The sequence below is a fragment of the Leptosomus discolor genome, chromosome 6, assembly GCF_034619465.1.
Source record: "Leptosomus discolor isolate bLepDis1 chromosome 6, bLepDis1.hap2, whole genome shotgun sequence".
In the NCBI taxonomy this organism is placed as follows: domain Eukaryota; kingdom Metazoa; phylum Chordata; class Aves; order Leptosomiformes; family Leptosomidae; genus Leptosomus; species Leptosomus discolor.
Window position 1 is genome coordinate 40,312,100 of NC_141396.1, and position 20,367 is coordinate 40,332,466.

General features: G+C 43.5%; 1 protein-coding gene across 2 annotated transcripts in view; it reads right to left on the minus strand.

Annotated features, from left to right (window-relative positions):
* Nucleotides 1-4,016: 4,016 nt before the first annotated feature.
* Nucleotides 4,017-20,367, minus strand: part of PRKG1 (protein kinase cGMP-dependent 1) — a 527,430-nt gene continuing 511,079 nt past the window's right edge. For both annotated transcript variants that reach the window (XM_086467486.1, XM_086467485.1), the window contains exons 11-18: nucleotides 19,897-20,036; nucleotides 15,605-15,694; nucleotides 13,212-13,353; nucleotides 10,881-11,044; nucleotides 10,096-10,218; nucleotides 9,936-9,998; nucleotides 8,897-8,963; nucleotides 4,017-4,115 (exon numbers count right to left, since the gene is read on the minus strand). In XM_086467486.1, coding sequence (XP_086323612.1) covers nucleotides 4,017-4,115; nucleotides 8,897-8,963; nucleotides 9,936-9,998; nucleotides 10,096-10,218; nucleotides 10,881-11,044; nucleotides 13,212-13,353; nucleotides 15,605-15,694; nucleotides 19,897-20,036 — 888 coding nt within the window. The remainder of the gene's footprint in view (nucleotides 4,116-8,896; nucleotides 8,964-9,935; nucleotides 9,999-10,095; nucleotides 10,219-10,880; nucleotides 11,045-13,211; nucleotides 13,354-15,604; nucleotides 15,695-19,896; nucleotides 20,037-20,367) is intronic.

The following is a 20,367-nucleotide window of genomic DNA, read 5'->3' on the forward strand; positions in this document are numbered from 1 at the left end:
CAGTTAAAGTTTATGAAAAAAAGTTCTTAGATCTACATCAAAAGACTGCAACCGGCTGACGACCGGTGGATGACCGACATTTGTCCGACAAACAAAACCTCTTTCATGTAAGAAGAAAAATAAGAATATAAACCAAAGGGCTAGTGTAAAAACAGCTAGTGTAAATTGGGACTTGGGACGACAGGCAACTCCAAACAAAAATTTCCCCTTTTGCCGGTAAAGCCCTAAAACCGCCCAAGTCTCAGCATTATGGCTGGTTTACGCGGCTGGGGAGCTGTGGAGGATGAGGAGCTTTCAGCTTTCCAGGTCAGCTCTGCGGGAGCACCGAGGGCTTGCCTCCGTGATGCGTTGCATATAGAAGGAGTCGGGGGAAAGCACGGATCCTGTTTTGTTTAGTGGTGCAAATGAGCTATGCCTGGTTTCAGGTCAAGGTCAAAAAACGCAGGTCGGGTTGCACACCGAGTCACTCATCTTTTTTTTTTTTTTCCGGGTGGGAGATTTCTAAAGGGGTTCATGTAAGACGGGAGGTTGGCGCTGGATGGCACGATGGGTTGAATCTGCACAGCTTAGCAAAACAGGAATACCTGTCTACGGAGTGATAGGATGTCATATATTAATTTGACCCGCACATAACATTTATACATTTCACAGAAATGACTCTGTATCTCATTAACAGATACACAGCTCTGGTACACTGAACAGAAATAAGAGAACGACTTCATCATTTCTGTAATTCATCAATATTATATAATAAAGGCTTAGAAATTGGTAGCAGAAAGAACTGTAAAACGCAGCAAGCTAAGAAAGGACGACATCTTGAGGTGTGTTTGTCTTTGTCATGCAGCATAACATCAAATTTGTATTTTTTTTTTTATAGGATGCCATGGATTTAAGGCACTTGCAACAATGCCAGATAGCTAGTCATGTTCTAAAACTAGGGGACAGATGAGTTAACAGTACAGTTGACATAAAGTTTAATAATACTGACAATTATGACATTAATTCAAGTCTACCTTGATCTAAAAACATTACATTACAGATAAGAAAATGAAGTAATAATGCCATGGAACACTAAAAGAAAAAGTTATATGTGTACCACAAAATATCCACACGAAAATACCTATTTACATAAATACTCGCTTGTGGTCCTGTTGTTAAATAAGAGTTTGCTATGGTTAATGCAGCACTGTGAGAAGCTACGGATCATCTGTGTCTTAACGACCCCGATCTTAATACACTTGTTTTAAACACAAGAGCTGATTTCCCCTTAGGTAAATAAGCTGTTGTCCCATACATTAAAAAAGAAGACAAAGAAGAAAGGACAGTAAGTGGAAACACAGAGGCAATTCCTTGTTGTGAATATATATATATATATAATGCAACTAAATTAATTACTTATAAATGAAGGCATTTATCTTATACATGTGCTAAGTATGTTGTTTAAAGTATGCTTAGGAAAGGTGGTGAAAGTCAAGTGAGGTGTCTGATGTCAAAATAAACTTATATTCGGTACAGTACATGCCGCACGCTGCAGGTATTAATCACTGTGCTTGGCACAAGGACAAAGGGACAGGAAGAAAGAAAAATAACTCATCAGTCCATTTTAAAACCTTCTTCCCCTAACATTTTCGGGTTGCCCCCCAAAATCATTGTGACCCTCTTCCCTCTCGGCAGCCCCTTGACTGACAACTGCACCTAAGCTCTAAATATCATCATTTTGGGACAAACTCCTCTCTATGTTCTTCTATAGAAAGTTACCAACTGCAACAAGTTTACTCCTCCAATGTCACTGCATCGTTGAGTGAAAAATCCAGGGGGATGCAAGTAAAGAATTCGGCTTTCAGGCAGCAGCCTGTTCGCTAAGATGCCTAGCAATTATTTCAGCCCTAGTATTCAGCATTGGCTTTCAGTGTCTTCCGTCCCGCAGATAAAGGCTGAAGAGTGAGTGTGTATTTGCATTATATGAGTAATTCCCAGAAGACACAGTTACTGTCTTTTCCCTATGGTTCTGAAAGCCAAGGTTTAATGATTAATGAATGGTGGAAATAACCTGAAGTCACTGTGGTGACAATGTTGCCTCACGCTTTGGAAAATGACGAAGGAAATTCAGCCACACAGACTGGTTTCAAAGGTGTGGCGATGACCAAGCTCATTAGTTTGCTGGCAACAGCAGGCATTGTCCATGCTGTCACAGGAGGGGAGAAAATACCTTTTTAATACACTCTATTAAGTCACTTTAATTAGGAACACGGGAAAGAGTTGGGATTTAGCATCAGGGAAAGAATATTATACTGTTAAAACATGTATTTTCCATGTACTATGTAGGCAAAAGTCATATGAATGACTTTTCAGTGAAGTTGATCTTTTGACTTCCAGCATATACAAGAGCTCTTGGCAGCTCTGAGATGAAATGGGGCAGCACCTGCTAATTTTTTGGGGCAGGGTCTGTTATAGAGACTGAAAGGTGATGTTTCTTGTCAGTATGATGGGGTAAACTTTTAGTCCTGTGTCTATGCAGGCATCCAGGACAGGACTCCTCCTTTGTGTTCTATAAATCAGAAGAGATGGTACTCAAGCACAGTAAAAGCAGTGGACGTGAGGGAAAAGTGTACACACGATAATACCGTTTTCCCCAGCTCTTTTTCCATACGAGCCAACTTGGATCTAGCCATTCCTGTGCCTTAAACTGGGGACCTGGTACACTGGAGACACATCCAATGGATAGGACATGATTCAATGGGCATGGGGGTGTTGGGCTGACAGTTGGACTTGATGATCTTGGAGGTCTTTTCCAACCTTAATGATTCTATGATTCAATATCAGTTTTCCATTTAATTCCACTGACTTGCCTGTGGAGCTCCTTAGTCTGATGAGACATTAGGATTCATTTTTATGGGCAGTATTACAAACAGAGCCAGCAAACTGGCCCAGTACCACCTTTTATTTTAATTAATTGATTTTGTACTAAGAACAGAAGAGATGCAGACACGGAGATGTAAAATCATCTAAGAGCGTGACTGGAGAACAATGCCTCTTGCTACATATTTCTGAAATGGTGGTTGACTGAATAGGTATGTTCACAGATGAGGGATGCACATAGCACCTATAAAGTACATTATGGGTCTTCCATTTTACCTTTGGGTTCTAAAAAGGTAAAAGTTAAGCTTAGTTTTATGCCCAATAGCTATTCAATAAGACCAGTGGGCTGCTGTCGCTTTGTTACAGGATCATTATTTAAGCATTATTTTATACATAAAATGGATTAATTTTATGATCTTTTTTTCATGCAGTTATGTATTTGTACCAAGGGAAAGGAACAAAACTCCAAACATCGTGTTACACTATGTTCTCAGCAACCCATATCTGTCTTAACAGGATCTAGAGCAGTTGTGCTTTTGTTTTACCAGGCTAAAAAAAAAATTCTCAAAATTAATGAGAAAAGGTAACATTCAGTCTTGTCATGACTACTGCTTGGAAAGAAAACCGACAAATTTTACCACTGCTTTGACATGAACTCTTTGACCAGTACCATTGTGGTCCTCCTTTGCTCCTACACTGGCCTACAGCAGAAGACCTACGGAGTTCGCAGGGTGGGAGTGGCCCAAATCTTGCACCGTATTTAGCTACAGCACTTAATAAATTACTATTGAACCTACTGATAAAGCCAGTACCTTGCAGCTAGAATTAAGTGCGTCTTACACTATGTATCTCTTGACTTTTATAATAAAGAGCGCAGCATGATCGTTGCGGTAATAGAAAACATATTTCTTTACTGGTGAAAGGCTTTGTGTCAGGACCACCATGTCAACTGCTATTTTAAGTTTGAACATAAAACATGAAGAGCACTATTGTCATCTAAGCAATAAGTCCTAATGCCACTATAGTTACTGTAGCAGCATCAATCAAGGCATCATGGTGACCCCGAGCACTAATCCTCCCCAGTTCTTTCGCTTTCGCTGGCAGCCACGTCCCAGGAAGCTGTCTTCAGCAAGGCAGAAGCAGGTAAGAGAAATACATTAAAAATCTATGTCCCATCCTGAGTTGTCATCAGGGGGTGGTTCATCACTGTCCTCTGGGAAGCTGTCAAAATTGCTTGTGTCTGTTGGAGATGCAACCTGCGGAAAGAAGAGAGTGACAAGAAGGGGATGGTCATCAAAGTGGACTTCTGCAGACATTTCCGCTTGATTTCACAACTGTGATCATTCAGTAGCATTCATTGCTAACTGCAGCAAGCAAGAATCACAGAACGGTTTCAGTTGGAAGGGACCTTAAAGACCACCTAGTTCCAACCCCCCTGCCATGGGCAGGGACACCTTCCACTAGACCAGGTTGCTTCAAGCCCCATCCAGCCTGCCCTTGAACACTGCCAGGGAGGGGGCAGCCACAGCTGCTCTGGGCAACCTGTGCCAGTGTCTCACCACCCTCACAGTAAAGTTACTTCTTCCTAATAGCTCATCTAAATCTCCCCTCTTTCAGTTTGAAGCCATTGCCCCTCATCCTATCACTACAACCCCTGATCAAGAGTCCCTCCCCACCTTTCCTGTAGCCCCCTTTCAGTACTGGAAGGCCACTAGAAGGTCTCCGCAGAGCCTTCTCTTCTCCAGGCTGAACAACCCCAACTCTCTCAGCCTGTCCTCACAGGGGAGGTGCTCCAGCTCCCTGAGCATCTTTGTGGTCTCCTCTGGACCCACTCGAGCAGGTCCGTGTCTTTCTTGTGTTGGATGCCCCAGAGCTGGACACAGCACTGCAGGTGGGATCTCACCAGAGCAGAGCAGAGGGGGAGAATCCCCTCCCTCGACCTGCTGGACACGTTGCTCTTGGTGCAGCCCAGGGTGCTATTTGCTTTCTGGGGTGCGAGCGCACATTACCGGGTCATGTCCAGCTTTTCATCCGCCAGCACCCCCACGCCCTTCTCGGCAGGGCTGCTCTCAATCCCTTCATCCCCCAGCCTGTTTTGATACCCGGGATTGCCCCGACCCAGGTGCAGGACCTTGCATTCGGCCTGGGCCCACCTCTCCAGTCTCCCTTCCCTCCAGCATGGCGACCTCACCACTCAGCTTGGTTTCGTCAGCAAAATTGCTGTGGGTGCACTCGATCCCACTGTCCCTGTCACTGACATAGATGTTAAACGGCACCGGTCCCAATACTGACCCCTGAGGAATGCCACTCATCACTGGTCTCCACTCAGACTTGAGCCGTTGACCGTGACTCTTTGAGTGTGACCATCCAGCCAATTCCTGATCCACCAAGTGGTCCATTCGTCAAGTCCATGTCTCTCCATTTTAGAGTCAAGGATGTAGTGCAGGAAAAGTTGTGAATTCTACAACTTCTTGCTGAGTCTCTGGAAATCTTCCCACAGTCCCCCTGCTCTAATGATTCAGGCCCTCTAGGGTCTCTAGTTCAAAAGCAACTGTCCTATCTGTTGGTACAAGGTCATCAGAAAAGACGGAAAAGCCCTGGGAGTCCCCAAAGCTGGATGCTGCTATAAGCCTTGGGAAAAGACTTATTTGATCAACAAGAGCTCCAGCTTCAGCTCTAAATTTAATTTGCTGTCCAGCTGCATCAGCATTTTCCTGCTGCCGAAAACATCTTGGGGAAATTACAATTCTTGAATATCCAACTCATTTTGAAAAAAAACAAATCCGTAAAAGTTTAGTGGAATACTACAGAGTGATGAGATACTTCACTGTGTACTGAATACTATAATTTAATGTCTTTTGAGTTATCTGGATCATTTACTTTGTTGGTGCTTCTTCACCATTCCGGTCCTCACCCTTGGGGTGCTCCACACTCACTCTGCTCCATGGTGCCATGGGCTGGAGCACAGCCCCCTGTTTCTCTCAGACCATGCCATGTGAGCTCTCTCTCTGGAAGCAGGCAGCAGAAGTGTTGGGGAAGTATGTACAGGATACCAGCTACCAAAGGGTAAGAGATGCAGTCGGGTGTGGCCACCCACAGAGAACGCGCCTGAGCTGGAGCTTCTTGTGAAAGCCTCTCAGCAGTGATTGACAATGCCTGAGTGGACTGCCCTGGGTGAAAGCATCTATGGAGCTCCCCAGGGCTCCTCTGCAGATGTCTACTCTGGGAGCACCTAGAAGGGCAGGAACTTTTTTTGAGCCCTAGTTAGATGAGGCTACAAGGGAAATAAGTCCTGTTTTGGGAAATGGATTGCCTTTTGTGTTCATCTGACGAAACAAAAAGGCTGAGTATATCCAACACCTCAAATGCAGAGGGTTTTCTTTTTCTTAGAAGAAATATGATTTGGGGAAAAAAGATTGGATGAGTTGTTACTCTGCTGATTGATGTTATATGATGCTAATGCTGTTGTGTGAGATTCCTCACAGCTCTGAGGCCCAGGTCATCTATGTGGCCTACAGTCCTTCACTGTCAGAGACATGGGAACAAATGTCCCTCTCAGCGCCCTCTCTAGCCAAGAAAGGACACCCTAGATTTATCTCCTGTCCATCCAGGAAGAGAAGTGCAAACATCAGTATCAGTTCTCTGGCTGCTTACCGACATAAGGGCTTGAGATGAATTATGATTCAGAGATCTGTAGGTCTTTCTCAAAGGCAAGAGCTGTGATGCAAGTCTTTGGAACAGTCAAGAGGCAGGAGTAGCTTTCAAGGACAGCTACCATCACAGATTTCAGCAGTGGTATCAAGGCTCAGCTGCTCCCTGAAGCAATGTCCTAGCAGCACGCTGTAAATTGAGATCCTTCCTAAAAATCCCATGGAATAAGAGCAGCTTTTTATTGCCTCACTAGCAGTACAATGTAACTGCTAACGAGGGTTAAAGGGCTTTTTATAAAAAAAAAAAGCTAGTATTTATGTTTAGCCCTCCTGGCTCCTTTACAGCTAACAAGGAGAGGTGCAATGACTGAAGGAAAAATAGGTTTCTTCGCACAGAGCTATGCAGGTATTTTGGGTCCCTTTTCAGATACGGCTCTTACTGGCAGTTGGGACTTTTGCCAAAGCAATTGAAAAACTTGCAGAAAACAAGGCTGAGTGGGACTGACAGCCTTGGGGTTGGCAAAATTCACTAGTTAATGGAGGCAGGTTTTGGAGAGGATCTCAGGAGTACATCTAGAAAAGATACTACTCTTAAGAGCTCTAGGAAAGAATGAGCTGTGTTGAATTTGGCTTAGGGAAATGTACGGCTGTCATCACTGAGTTGTCCTGGAAGAGGGATTCCTCTAGAAGAGAGAAAGATGCTCCCACCTACTTCAAAATAGCCTTGAAGGCGGTGTGCTGGCCAAAACGGTGACAGCGGATCACTCTCTCGGGAGCTATCACAGGCACGTTCCCTGGTAGACATCACCAGACCCACAAACATACAGCCTCGATGACGTCAAGAAGTTACGCCAACAAAGTGAACTCGGTGCTCACACAACCCTGTTCTCCTAATGTGTTGGACCCAACTGAAAAAGCAAAGAAAACGTGACTTCCTGCACAACAGGCTGGAAAGTGGCCTCCCTCTAGGCAATGCCAAAGGAACAGAGACCATTTCTGATGGTGGAGCGATGTCCCAGCTTCAGGATGTCAGGGAGCCCATAGAGAGCAGATACTGCTGAAGTCACTGCTGCCGGTTGTGCTGTCTCAGGGTTAGACATGCAGGGTCTATACGAATATAGGGTAAAAGCAGTACTAAAAATGCTCTTACTAAACTAAAAATCCACTGAAAAAAATTAGAAAAAAACATATTGGGGCATTTTTCAGGCTACAGTGACATCCTACACAGGTAAACCCTGAATGGGGGGTAAATGGATACAAAGGACCAAACTTGACTTTATTGTCTGACTTCAAATGTGAACAGTACTGCTGACAAATTAATAGTAATTAAAAAGAAGCTTAACAGAAAAAACGCAGCTTTGATTTATAAAAAATTGATATGCTCTTGGGGCATCCTGCTTTAGGCAGATATTTGCAAAGTCCTGCTTTCTCCCACTGACTGCCAGTAACTTCCGCAGCCCACAGGACAAAAGGTAGGGATGCAAAACCCTCTTGCTCTTTCATAGGTGCTAAGAAAACTTTGGGATGGCAGATTTAGCCCCGAAGCCATGCCTGCCACTGCTGCAGGAGGTGCAGGACCATGGTTGGACAGAACAATGGGGTGCAATTAAACACGATTGCTAATGTCATTCTCTCAGTGATCCCATGGAAGAGGCACAGAGAGAAAGGGATTAAGTCGAAACAAGGAGGGGAGGCTGCAGAACAGAAGGGGCCAAGGTAATTTCTATCAGCTAATCCTGTTTGGCTTCCCTTTGTGGCAGGCTTTGTGGGTAAAGAGATCACAAAGACATCAAAGGAAGAGCTTTGCTCCAAAGGAAAATGAGTCGCGCTGTCCCTCCGCGTCTGCTCCCAGTTAAACATAAACTAGGCAGTAACAGGGCTTTTCATGTAGGACATGGATGCAGGGAAAAAAAGGGTGAAAAGCACAAAAGAAAAGACAGAAGGAAAGGTTAATGCAAAAGAAAAGGGAGATGGCATACAAATCCCACTTGCCTCGTCTAAAGAAGTAAGAATAAAGGAGAAAGAAAGAGGACACATCTGACAGAAGGGGTGAAAGTGGCAGTTCTCCACTGAAATGTGAAAAGTAGATAAAGAAACAAGTGGAGCAGGTGAGAAAGAGAAAAATGTGTAGTAGTGAGCGATCCTGCCCCAACCTCCTGCATTTCGTCGCAGTCATGCCCTCCCCAAACTGCCTTCTCCTGGAAGAGACTGCTCGGGGACCAAGTACAGCTGAAAATGTCTCTAATGTGACTTTTTCAAGCATCTTCAGAAGAAACAAAGCACATGCTGTCGCCATTTAATTCCACTGTATTAGTGCCTGAAGCTCACAACATTAATGTAAAAGAAACTTATTGTCGAGGAAGGAGAAAATAAGTAGGAAAACTTACACTTGGTATTATAGGAGGTGTCAGTGTCCCTTTTCGTAACCCTTCCCAGTTAAAGCCTTCAAACCATCTAGAAGGGAGGGAATAATGAAACAGTTAGACATATGGCGAAAATCTCTGTAGCACAAAATGAAATGTAAATGGCTTAAACAGTGGCTTTCAACTCCTGCAGTCATCTTCTTCAAATGGTCCAATCAGCCTTAATAATTTTTGCTGTCATCTTTTTATATGTTTTTCGGGACTGAAAATGAAGCACCTGTAGCAACCCAGTGGTGACACCATGGCAAATGCAAATTACCAATGCTCACAAGAAAACCGTTCCTCACTGCAGGTGTCCTCCCATATGAGACCCCTAATGTCCTTTCTTTGTATGAGATGGGGAGCTAAGGGCATGCACAGGGATGTCCTCCTCCTGGTTTGGGCACCTTGGGTTTGCTCAAGCTACAGTGGCTTAGGTGGGTGGATGAGCCCTGAGCTGAGCCTTCAAATAGTCCACCCAAAACATCTATCCAACCCATTTCTGTTGCTTTGGGGATGGGAGAAGAGAAGGACCCGCATGGATGGATGAGATAACCTGCTTCTGCAATGGGTCTTAATCTCCTCCAGCAGTGTGAAAACTTAGGAGACACCACTTAACAACTCTCTCCCATCAGACCAAAAGGGATGATGGATTAACATTATGGGTAGACAGAAAGTGTGTTGAGCATGGCAGGCGTGTGTGGGGCGGGGAAGGGAAATCAAAGAAAACCTCAGAAAGTGATTCATCAAACCAAAAGAAATCCAAGCAGGCAATGGTTGAGTCGGATTGCTTCCAAATGCTCTACTGCAATTGCAGTAATTAAAGTGTAATGGTCAAAGTGCAACGCATTTTGCTCATAGGCCAGGGTGGCACTGAAGCACTGGGAAAAAAAGTCTGATGGAAATTCAAGACTAAAGCAGACTAGAAGGGAAAGGCCAAAGGAGTTTAAGAAGAGTATTTTTCCTGAAAATTGATGTATTTTTCTGTGGGTTGGATCTGCTGGATGGTGGAGGAGATACTTACTTGTGCTTTTGGATATCTTTCACTCCATTTTTCAAGTTCCCTAATCTTTCTGATGGATTGTCCCTATAAAACAAATAACAAATCGGTTACTTTCTTAATCCTTCTGAATGATTAATTTCTTTGCAAATAAAATCAAGATGATTATATTTCATGCGCTTACCTGCATAGTTTTTTAATTAAATTAGCAGCGTTTTTGGCAATCTTCTTTGGAAATTCAATCATATCTATTCCCCTTAATATGATGTTATAGGTCTTCATGGGGTCTGGGCCTGAGAAAGGGGGACTTCAGAGGGGAGAGGAAAGGAAAAAGATTAAAAGCTTGTCTTTAAAATAGCATTGAAGATTGACAAAAAAAACAAACCAAAGCAAAACACAGTACCCTACTGAAACGAGAAAAAGTAGATGACAACTATCAGTGCTTTGCTTCCTCTGATCTTAACCATTTCTCAGCCAAGGAGCTTTGATACCGTCCGTGGTGGAGGGGTCATGCCAGGACATGCCAGGAAGCCACTACTGCCAACATGAGCAGTAACATATACATCCAAAACTACATAAGGGAAGGGATGGATACAGGGACGCAAGTCCTCATGGTGTCAGGTCTACCTCCTCCTTTCCAGATGTGTGGCAGCCCATCACGGCACCTCCTCAGTTAAACTGCAAACTCTTTCCCTTTTCTCACCATGTTCAGTTCACTCAGGGCCAAAAATGAGTTTTTGATGTCATTTCACAGCATTTCCTAAAAAGCCTGCTCATCTCTTGCCCTTTGAGATGTCTGCATGGAAGTGGTAATTTAAAGTGGAAAAAGTAATTACTAGGTTCAGCAGCACAGCGTTGTGTTGCTATAGCACACATCACCTCTGAACCTTCCCCTTGTCTAATCAGGGTGACAATGGCAGAAATACTCGGATCTATTTTCAGCAGTGGCGTCGGCCCCAATGCCCATACCTGCCAGTCAGGAGTTCATACATTAAGATTCCTAGTGACCAGTAGTCTGCCGAAATGTCATGACCTTTGTTCAGGATGATCTCTGGGGCTACGTACTCTGGGGTTCCACAAAAAGTCCATGTTTTCTTTCCAAATCCTATTTTCTTTGCAAAGCCAAAATCGACCTGTGGAAAGGAGCAGAGTACCATCAGGGCAGAGCACGAGAGGGAATGTCAGCCATGTGCTCTGCTCCTCTTGAAGTGAAGCAAAGCAGAAAGGAGGTTTCCTCGTGGGAATATTCTCCGAACTAAAGCATTGTGACTGTTCCAGGACCAGGCAACTGCAGTGACTTTTTTGCCAATTTATCCTTCGTAATACAAAAGGAAGATTCTCATGAGGGAAGACGAACAAAAGCTGGCACTGAGATTTTCTTGGGAGATGTAACTTCATATCACTCACAGCTCAGGTTGATTTGTTGTGCTTTCGTTTTGTTTCAAACTCCCAGACTTTACCTGAGCAAGCAACTATTTAGGCTAAATACTGACCATTTTGGCATCTACTGAAAAGTTCAGATTTCTGTCCCAGTATAGAGAACAATGCAGTACAAGTGTCCTCCCCATTCTCCGAATTTACTCGAGGCTGTTACAACGTGCTGTCAGGCTCATGAGCTTCAGCATGCCCCTGTAGCAGTGCCCCTATGGCACCGGCAAGCACAGAAAATCAGATTATACTGGAAACCAAAGCCATCCTTTGGGGCCCAGGCAGATCTCAGGTTAATAGGTCTACCGTATTTTTAGCTCTACCCCCTCTGCCTGCCCCTGCCTTGGCACTATGGTGTGTAGCACACTCTGCTGTCCCTTGATGGCTGTGAGATGCTCCTACGCCTTCACCTTGAGCTGGTCAGGAGTAAAATGTCCTACATGGTCACAGTCCACATGGGATACTTCTTGGGTGTGTCCACGAAGATCCAATGTCTAAGGACCTGGGGGCTGCTGATGGGACCAGCACAAACCCTGGCCCAGATCCTCCTGGGGTGGGGAGAAGGACAGTCCTGAACCTAATCCTTCACTATCATCTGACACCTCACTCCCCAGCCTTAGCGAAATGCTGTTAAAGGATAAACTCTGATGTCATTCACTAGGCTCAGTGTCCCAGTGACACGCAGTGGCTGCCACCAGGCCATAAAGGCCCATGATGGAGATGGTCTGACTTGCTGCTTCCACCTGCTGAGGCCACTCCCGAGTTCCCCTTCCCAAAGGCAGGGAAGAGTCCCCAAGCCAAGAGGCAGAGATCTTGCCCCCCCATGACTCTCAGGGAGGGCGTCAGCTCTTTTTAGGAGTGCATTGACCCACCCTTCACTGATGGCTTCCCAAGTGCCCACAACCTCCAGCACCTCCCACCAAGGGAAGTATTTCTTTTCTTCTCCTCCTGTTCATGGTCTCACCTGGCATTTGGGGTGTATCTTACATGCAGGGTATCTTTACAGTGATTTTTGAGACAAAAAAGCAATTTGAGTGAACAAAGCAACACAGCAAAACCCATCAGTAACTCCCTAATTTGGGGGGTGGAAGTCTTGCACACGCTGCCATCCTGGTTTGAGGAGTTGGATCTTGCAAGGGGACAGCGTCGAGAAGGACCATGACCTTCTGGGAAGAGCAGTTGCAGACAGAGCCTTATGCAGTCATCCCAGAGGAGTTTGCACAGATCAGTTGGGTGTGTTATTGGTGCTAAAACACAAGAACCTAAAGCAAGAAGCTGTATTTGCCACAGTTCATCGACACAGTCCAGAGCAATTAATAATAATTTCTTGCTGTGACAAGGTCATGATTAGTATTTCCATTAAGAATGTCTTTTACTATTGCTTACACAAAGAAGCTAACACAGAAACAGTAGCTTGTATGATTTGCTTCACCAATCGCCTATAAAGACCACAGAGGCAAGTCCTCCCCCTCTCTCACCAATATTTTAAGACACGTATTTTCAAGTTAATTTTCAGTCTTTCAGTAGCTCCAAAACAGCTGGATGGATTTCTCTTGATGCTCTTCCTCTAAAAATTTCCTCTTCAGGACCACAGATCTGAATTTCAAGCCAGAAATAGCGTTTCCCAGCTCAATTGGACCTGGAGCCTCAGTCTGCTGGAGGTTGGGAAAACATCCCAGTGGGTGACAACACCCTTGCCCTGATCTCATCTCACCATCTAGTGATGGCCACCATCAGAGACAGGACTCTGGGCTAAGCGACTTTGCTTCTGACCCGCTACGGCTAATCCTGCGTTCTCCTCTACTCCTAACAGCAGTTGTCTGGTAGTAGCGATGACTTTTTTTGGCAAAACCAGACATTGCAGGCACTCACCAGTTTGGCATAACCTCGGTGATCCAGAATGAGGTTTTCTGGCTTGAGGTCCCTATAAATGATCCCTTTGGAATGCAAATAGGCAAAAGCTTCGACCACGCACGCTGTGTAAAACCTGGTCGTCGAATCCTCAAACGAACCTCTATGTAAAATGAGAGAGGGAAAAGGGATACAGCGATTAGATCTCTACTGTTAAATTATCTATACAGTTCAGTAGAATCACTCTAATACCTGGAAAGTGCCTGTTGCCAAACTCACCTTCATATATAAATTTAATTGCATTTTTGAAGTTAGCATCTTTGCCTTCAATCCACCTTCATAGCAAACATTTGTATACAAAATATTTTAGGTTTTACTTTATAATTTAATCCCATAGAAGTAAAATTTACAAATCATTATCTTGCAAGCAAAAGGTGAGTTTTTTATTATAATCTTGGACTTTTGGGTGCTAAAGCTATTTTGAGCTGTGGAGATCAGGAATTCCCATACTAATATTCATAACCAAGACAAAAGGCAGAAAAATTACAGTTCCTGGAATCTGAAGTGTTGAATTGCAAATTCGGCTTAAACTGAACTTTTGGATCCTCGTTTCAGCACCAGTTTGCAACCAGATTTCCGAAGCAAACCACATCCCCCTGCCCGTCAGGAGCTGGCAGTGGGAGCTGGCTGAGTTCAGAAGCGTGTCTAAGCTAGGTGGCAGCAGAACCCCAATTTAAAGCCAAAAGAATTAAAGATGAAATTATCAGGTTCTGACAAAGACAATGAAAAATACAACCTGGCACCTGCTAACTTTGCTACAGTTCTCCTTTTAATGGTCCGGAGAACACTGTGACAAAAAGAAAGAATTAAAAAAAAATTGTTCTAGGTAATTAAAAAAGAATTTAATCTTTGCTTTCCGATCAACCTTCCCAATGCATTTGTTTTGCTTTCCAAATTTAATTAAATTATGTTCCAATTATGAGCCTATTACATAGTTACAGCAACTCACCACATCTCTTCCTGCCCCGCGGGTGTATTCCGTGCACGTCCCACTTACACCTGCGCAACCCACCTGCCACTTACTCACCCACAACCAAAACCAAACACTGCAAGGTCAAACCCTCCCAAGGCAGGAAATACCAGGACCACATTTGCTTGTGCATTACAGTGTGGTATGTAATTACATACTTTCCTAACTATTTTTTTCCATGGCACTTCTGCGTCCTGACAGTATAGTGCTCCTTGCAGGGTGTGGAGTGATGCACGATCCCTTTCCATACTTTGATGAGCGGCCCTCGTGTAATATGTGATATCTGGACTAAAAGCCTGTGCAGAACTATTGATTTCCTCCTGCTCATCGCTATCATACTTGACTGTGCCATAAATGCTAAGAAATATTAATAGACATTGTTTATCACATTTCCTCCCTGATTAAGGTGGATGTTGCTATTCACAGTTACAGAGGGTTGGCCACGGAGCAAAGACTGAGATGAAAAAAGCAGGTCTTTCTCTGGGATGGGAAATCGTGATTTTCCAGGTGACTTTGAACAAGTCTGCATTTTTTACCTTGAAAATGCACTTTCTCACAGATTTTGTTCACAACTGTGAAATTTCACTAATGCCACTGTCGCCTTAGGGCCTTTGTTTCTAGGTCCAGACTCTAAAATGGCCATGGCAACAATGCCTAAAGGTGCTGCACTGGAAGGATGCTACCTCTGGAGTGTGTCTTGCAGGAATGCAGCGAGACTGGCCTTGACATTGCACCTTCTGCAATGCCTGGCCGCACCCTGCAGGGTCATTCTCTGCCATCACATACATACGGTGCCCAAAGTCTTTGTCACTCTTAAAACAGTCCCACATTTCCCTCTCAGGTGCCTGAGCCTCCAGCCAAACGTGAGAAATGGTACTGTGGGCACCAAGGACACAATTGTAATTCCTGTTGCAAAACACTGTTGTTCTAGGCAATTAAAATGTAAATTAATTACTTACTTAATTAATTTTATTTACATTAAAATATGCTGTCGGCTATTTAGGGGTACCCTTTAGAAATGAAGACACACGGAATGGGCAGTCAAAAACTTGTTGTAGATGCTATTTATCACATGACTACCATTGCTACCATCACTACCTTCTCTTTTCAGAGATGCCATAACAAAGTAGCTCTGGATAAGTCTCCACTTATATAAAGCTTTGTACATGTTGGATACAACCCAAACCAGTCCTTATTCTCAGTTATAACTGGGTTGACTTTATCTCTAGACAATTGCACATGAACAAATATAGCTCCTCACCTTTCTGGGATCTTAAATCAAACAAGATCCAGATTTTGCCCAGGAAAGAGAAAGACTTTTGGCTATCTGGAGGTATATTAGAAAACATTCCACTTCGTAGGACAATAGTTTTTTACAACTCACCTGTCCCTGAGAATTGTCCATAGCTCTCCACCTAGACAGGCTTCCATCAGCATGTACAGGTACTTGCTGTCCTTGAACGTTCTGTAGAGCCTGTCGTCAGCAAATGAGACAATCATAAACAAATCCACAATACAAGCGAAGGCAATAATTGTTCTCACTTCTCATGGGCTGTGGGCTTCATCCCAGGAAGCACCACAAGACTAAGGTGAATCTTTCAGAGCTAGTGCTACATTTAAGGAGATCATTTCAATATCTTTTGTTGGGGGCGGGGGGGAAATTCTTCAGCAGAAAAGGATGGGCATCTGAGAGGTAAAGTGTATCGTGGACCTCAGAAGAACAGGACATCACTACTCTGGGTGCTACATATAAAATCTGCCATTTCTAATGGCATAACCTGACATGGCTTTCTAGACGTGATTGAAAGAGAAGTTTTCCTAACATTTTTTATAACATCCACATCACCTTATTCTTCACACTACAGAGTCTGGCTGCAGATTGTCAGTCTCCCTTCCATTTGATCATTCAAAACCTGTCTGGACACGTTCCTGTGTGACCTGCTCTAGGCTAACCCGCTTTGTCGGAGGAGTTGGACTAGATGATCTCCAGAGGTCCCTTCCAACTCCTACCATTCCGTGATTCTGTGTTTTCATAGGAGCGCTGCCCAGTCTGTGATTCATTTCAGAACTTAAATCCACTGATTTGGTAAAGTCTAAAGAGAACCCACTGACACGCAGGTATCTGAAAGTGCTCTTCATCTTCCTCCCAGGGACTGAACGTGGAAGAAAAATTGCCTAAACAAATAGATTGGCCAGGCTTTATGAACCCATTCTCTTTCTCAAGTGCAATCTAAATTGTGCAGTAAAACCTGTGCTCTGTGTTTAATATGATATATTAAACAAGGGGGACTATAAAATCATAGAAATAAAAATAGGGAATTCAGTATTAGCTGTTTTACTTAATTTTAATGCTGAACTATTTAGTACTTCTTGTTACATGTGTGAGTATGTTGGTTCAGGTGGTCTGCAGGAACAACATATGCAGATACTGGAAAGGTTTCTTTGCAGCCGCACTATTTAGAAATTAATTTTAAAAATCTGAGCTTCACAGCAGAAGGGGATGCTGAGGATATTCTGTTTTGGTGCAATGGGAATTTCCAAAAGTTAAGAATTAAAGGGCTGATGCAACATGACATAAACTAAAACAGGTGGTTTTGCAGATTCTAGCTCTTCCTAGCTAGTGATAAATCCAGTTGTTAGTATCTTTTATGGAGCTGTGTGATGGACCAGGGGGAAAATACAGCAGGATTTGGTTCCTTTCGAAGGCATTTAGTTAATATTTAACTTAAGATATGTGGCAAAACATGCTGGCAGCTGCAGCTTGGCTCCAATATGCTTTCACATCACAATGTTAGACAAAGTTTGTCTCCTGTCTGTGTTTGCGTAGCATCCAGCACACAGCTTTGCAGCAGTTACTCGCTCTATTTTTGGTATGTTTAACAAAAAAAGATCCCAGCAGGTGCAGCTGTGATGTAGGCAGGACTTTGGGTACTGGATATGCTCAGTGCTTATCTACCTGAGAAATATCCTGTACCTAAAAGCTACTATTTGCGGCCACAACAAAATTTAAAAGAAGCCCCCCGCCCTGCAGTATTTCAGACCTCTCCTTACTCCAGTATTACCTATGTTGACATTTAAAACCTCAGTTGTAATGTGCTTCTCAGAAAAAGTTGGAACAAATTTACTGACTGTTTCATACGGTTAAATTTATGGGTTTAACAAAAAAAATCCTATTTCTTGCCAGCTGGACAAAATATAATTTATCTTAATAAATTTCATCTACATTAAGGCTTACAGAAAACCTACATATTTCAGAATCCAAAATATGAGTAATAAATGCTTTAATTGCCCAGTAATTTTAATGCTACTGAAATAAGGCATTACTTTCTCTAGTTAAGATAGCCCTGCTGAAAAATTGCTTTCCAGAAAATTTTATGGGTGTCAAAACTGGCCTAAAATGTGCAGAAAAAAAAAATACTGTTCATCAACTGTAATGGAAGCATACAGTTTATATGGGACAAAACTGCACTATTTTAGTAGATCGAGCAGTCTTAATTTTGAAACATCACAATATTTGAATTAATTTTTTATGTATTTTCTTATTCACCTACACCTAAATATTTGCAGATCCAGCGCAGACATCCACTGCTCAACACTTGTTTGGCCCTTTACCAAACCCAGAGCATTTTGTTCTGTGAGATTTTTTTAGCTTATATATGAGCAAATTTTATTTATGGTATGTACTCTTCTAGTTCTTTTGCCTGGTTTAATGCATTTTAATAACCAAACTGAACTATTCTTCAAAGATTTTCAATGAACAGTTTCATGATGAATTAAGAAAATAATCAAGTTATTTGGAAATTTTCTCTTTCCTGTTCTGATATCCCAGAGGTTGTGTCCTTGCTCCAAGATAATTTTAAATGCACCTTTCACCCAACACCTCAAAACACAATTAATCTACCGAAGTGATACGATTTCTGCCTGTACCACCCAGAAAAATATTATCCCAGCTGGTCCAAGAAAGGGTATAAACAGGTTCTGAATAATTTTAGGATAAAAACTGTAAGACAACTTCAAAGCCCCGTGGATGTGCAAAAGCTGAAGCGAGGGCAAAAAGCCAACACAGAGTTTGATAAACCAGATATTCTCTAGCTGTGGCACATGCAACAGCAATAGGTTGGACTTTTTGACTTAGAAAGTCCCACCCCAGTGCACGATTTCCACAGGATATTAAAAATAGTTAAGGGAGGCTTGTTACTGTAAAGGATAGGAATTATTGCATGATATGTAAGGAAAAGACCTACAGCTAACACACTTGTGGAAAAACACTTGCCTGCTGAAGGAATAAAAGTGCGAATGAAGAAGCATTTATTTTATTAGCTATAAATATCAGTGGCTCCATGAAGAAATGTTTAAAAGCTTGGGCTTTTTATTTAGGAGGGGATAGTTCTGGAAATGGTGTCAAAATGTCCCCCCTCTTGGCTCCCTTTACATCCGCATCCCAAGACAGCTCAGGCTTCAGAAAATAAATCCATAGGCTGAAAAAGCCCACAAGCTATATTTGGCTCTAGCCTAGGTAACGGGGGCATGTTTGTGAATTGAATATTACAGCGTGAAGGAAACCGCAGCTAGGCAGGGTGTCGGGCTGCAGTTGTCACCCATGAATCAGAAGCAAAGCTGCAGGCTCTGGGGGAATCCCAGGGATCAGCCCAGGAAGGAAACACCCCCTCAGTGACTGGTGGGTGGCCGTTTCAGCCACTTGCTTGCCCTTGCATTTATCACAGGGGTTTGGTTTCACCCCTGGGTTAGTATGTCTCTCCAGAGCAATTTTTGGGGTGGGGTTGATCTTCTCCGGCAAAAGGCAAGTGCTTCAGGCATCTCTTTGAGGGTGGGACAAAGCACCCTTAGCTTGGATGAGAGGCTGCCCTTTTAGATACCTCCAGCTTGGTGAAATGCATTGCCCTGCCAGAGGTCCCCACCACCCACCGCCCTTATCCTGACCTAAACATATAAAGAACCATCTCTGCTTCGTGCTGACAAATACTCACAAACCTTGAAGAGTCAGAGAACATCGCTATTAAGGTTAAAACAAACAAAAATGCCTGGCACCTGATTTTATTCACTGAAGAACTGCATCTGCTTAGGTTTGGGGGAAAGGATATGGTTTTAGCGCATTTGCCCATGATGAGTCAAGGGACACTGAACTGGATTTACCTAATACACCCTAAAGGGAAGTGCTGGATACAACTCTTCATTCACATGGCAGCGCATGATCTCAAAAGATTAAACCCTGCCTTCCAGCTTCCCTTTGTGGGAAGGAAAAATCAGAAATTCAGAAGAAAAAGGAAAACTAACCTTGAGCAGGGGCAATGCCAACTCATGGTGCATAAATCTACATGAAGCATTGCCCACCGGCATCCGCAAGCTCTGCTCAGGCTGCGGGCTGGGGGTGTGCTTGCTCCAGAAGCCACAAAGCCATGTCAGCATGGCATGGGACTGACGCAAACCGGTTAAGACACAAGTTCAGTTTAGGCTTGGGTGGACATGGCAGAGTAATCTCACATTTGCCTGGAGAAGACCTTATTCCATGCACCATATCTGCAGTTCCTTTCAGGGAAGCTATGGCTAAAGGGTTTTCCTGCTGATGGATGGATTATTCCTGTGCGGTTTTATGAAATGCTGAGATCAGCTGTGGGTTGCTCTGTCACGGCAACGTGTAAGGTGGAGGGACAGTACCTCACAATAAAGTCTGAGTGCGCGCTTTGCATGATCTGCTTCTCCGAGCGGATGTGCTCCTGCTGCCTTGTGTCCACGATGTGACGTTTCTTCAGTATTTTCATGGCAAACGTTTTTGATTCTTCACTTTTCAACTGGACCTTACGTAAAGCAGGCAAACACAATGGTTAGAAGCAGGGCACATCCCCCCTGCCAAGCTGTGACAGCCCAACTGCATGGGGACCCAGTAATGCCACCACCCTACCTTCAAATAATTCCTCTCACCTCTTCAGTCATCAGCTGCACTTCGGTATGGACCCCATTTCTAAATACTCAGCCTATTACTAAATTGAACAGCTATTTCTAAAACTCCCTGTGTTTTAGGGAAAACCCAACCATCAGCGATATTCTCAGGTCAGAAGGTGTTGCTAGCTAACGTACAACTTCCACAAAACCTTTTTCTATAGCTAGTAACAAATCCACTGGCTCTGG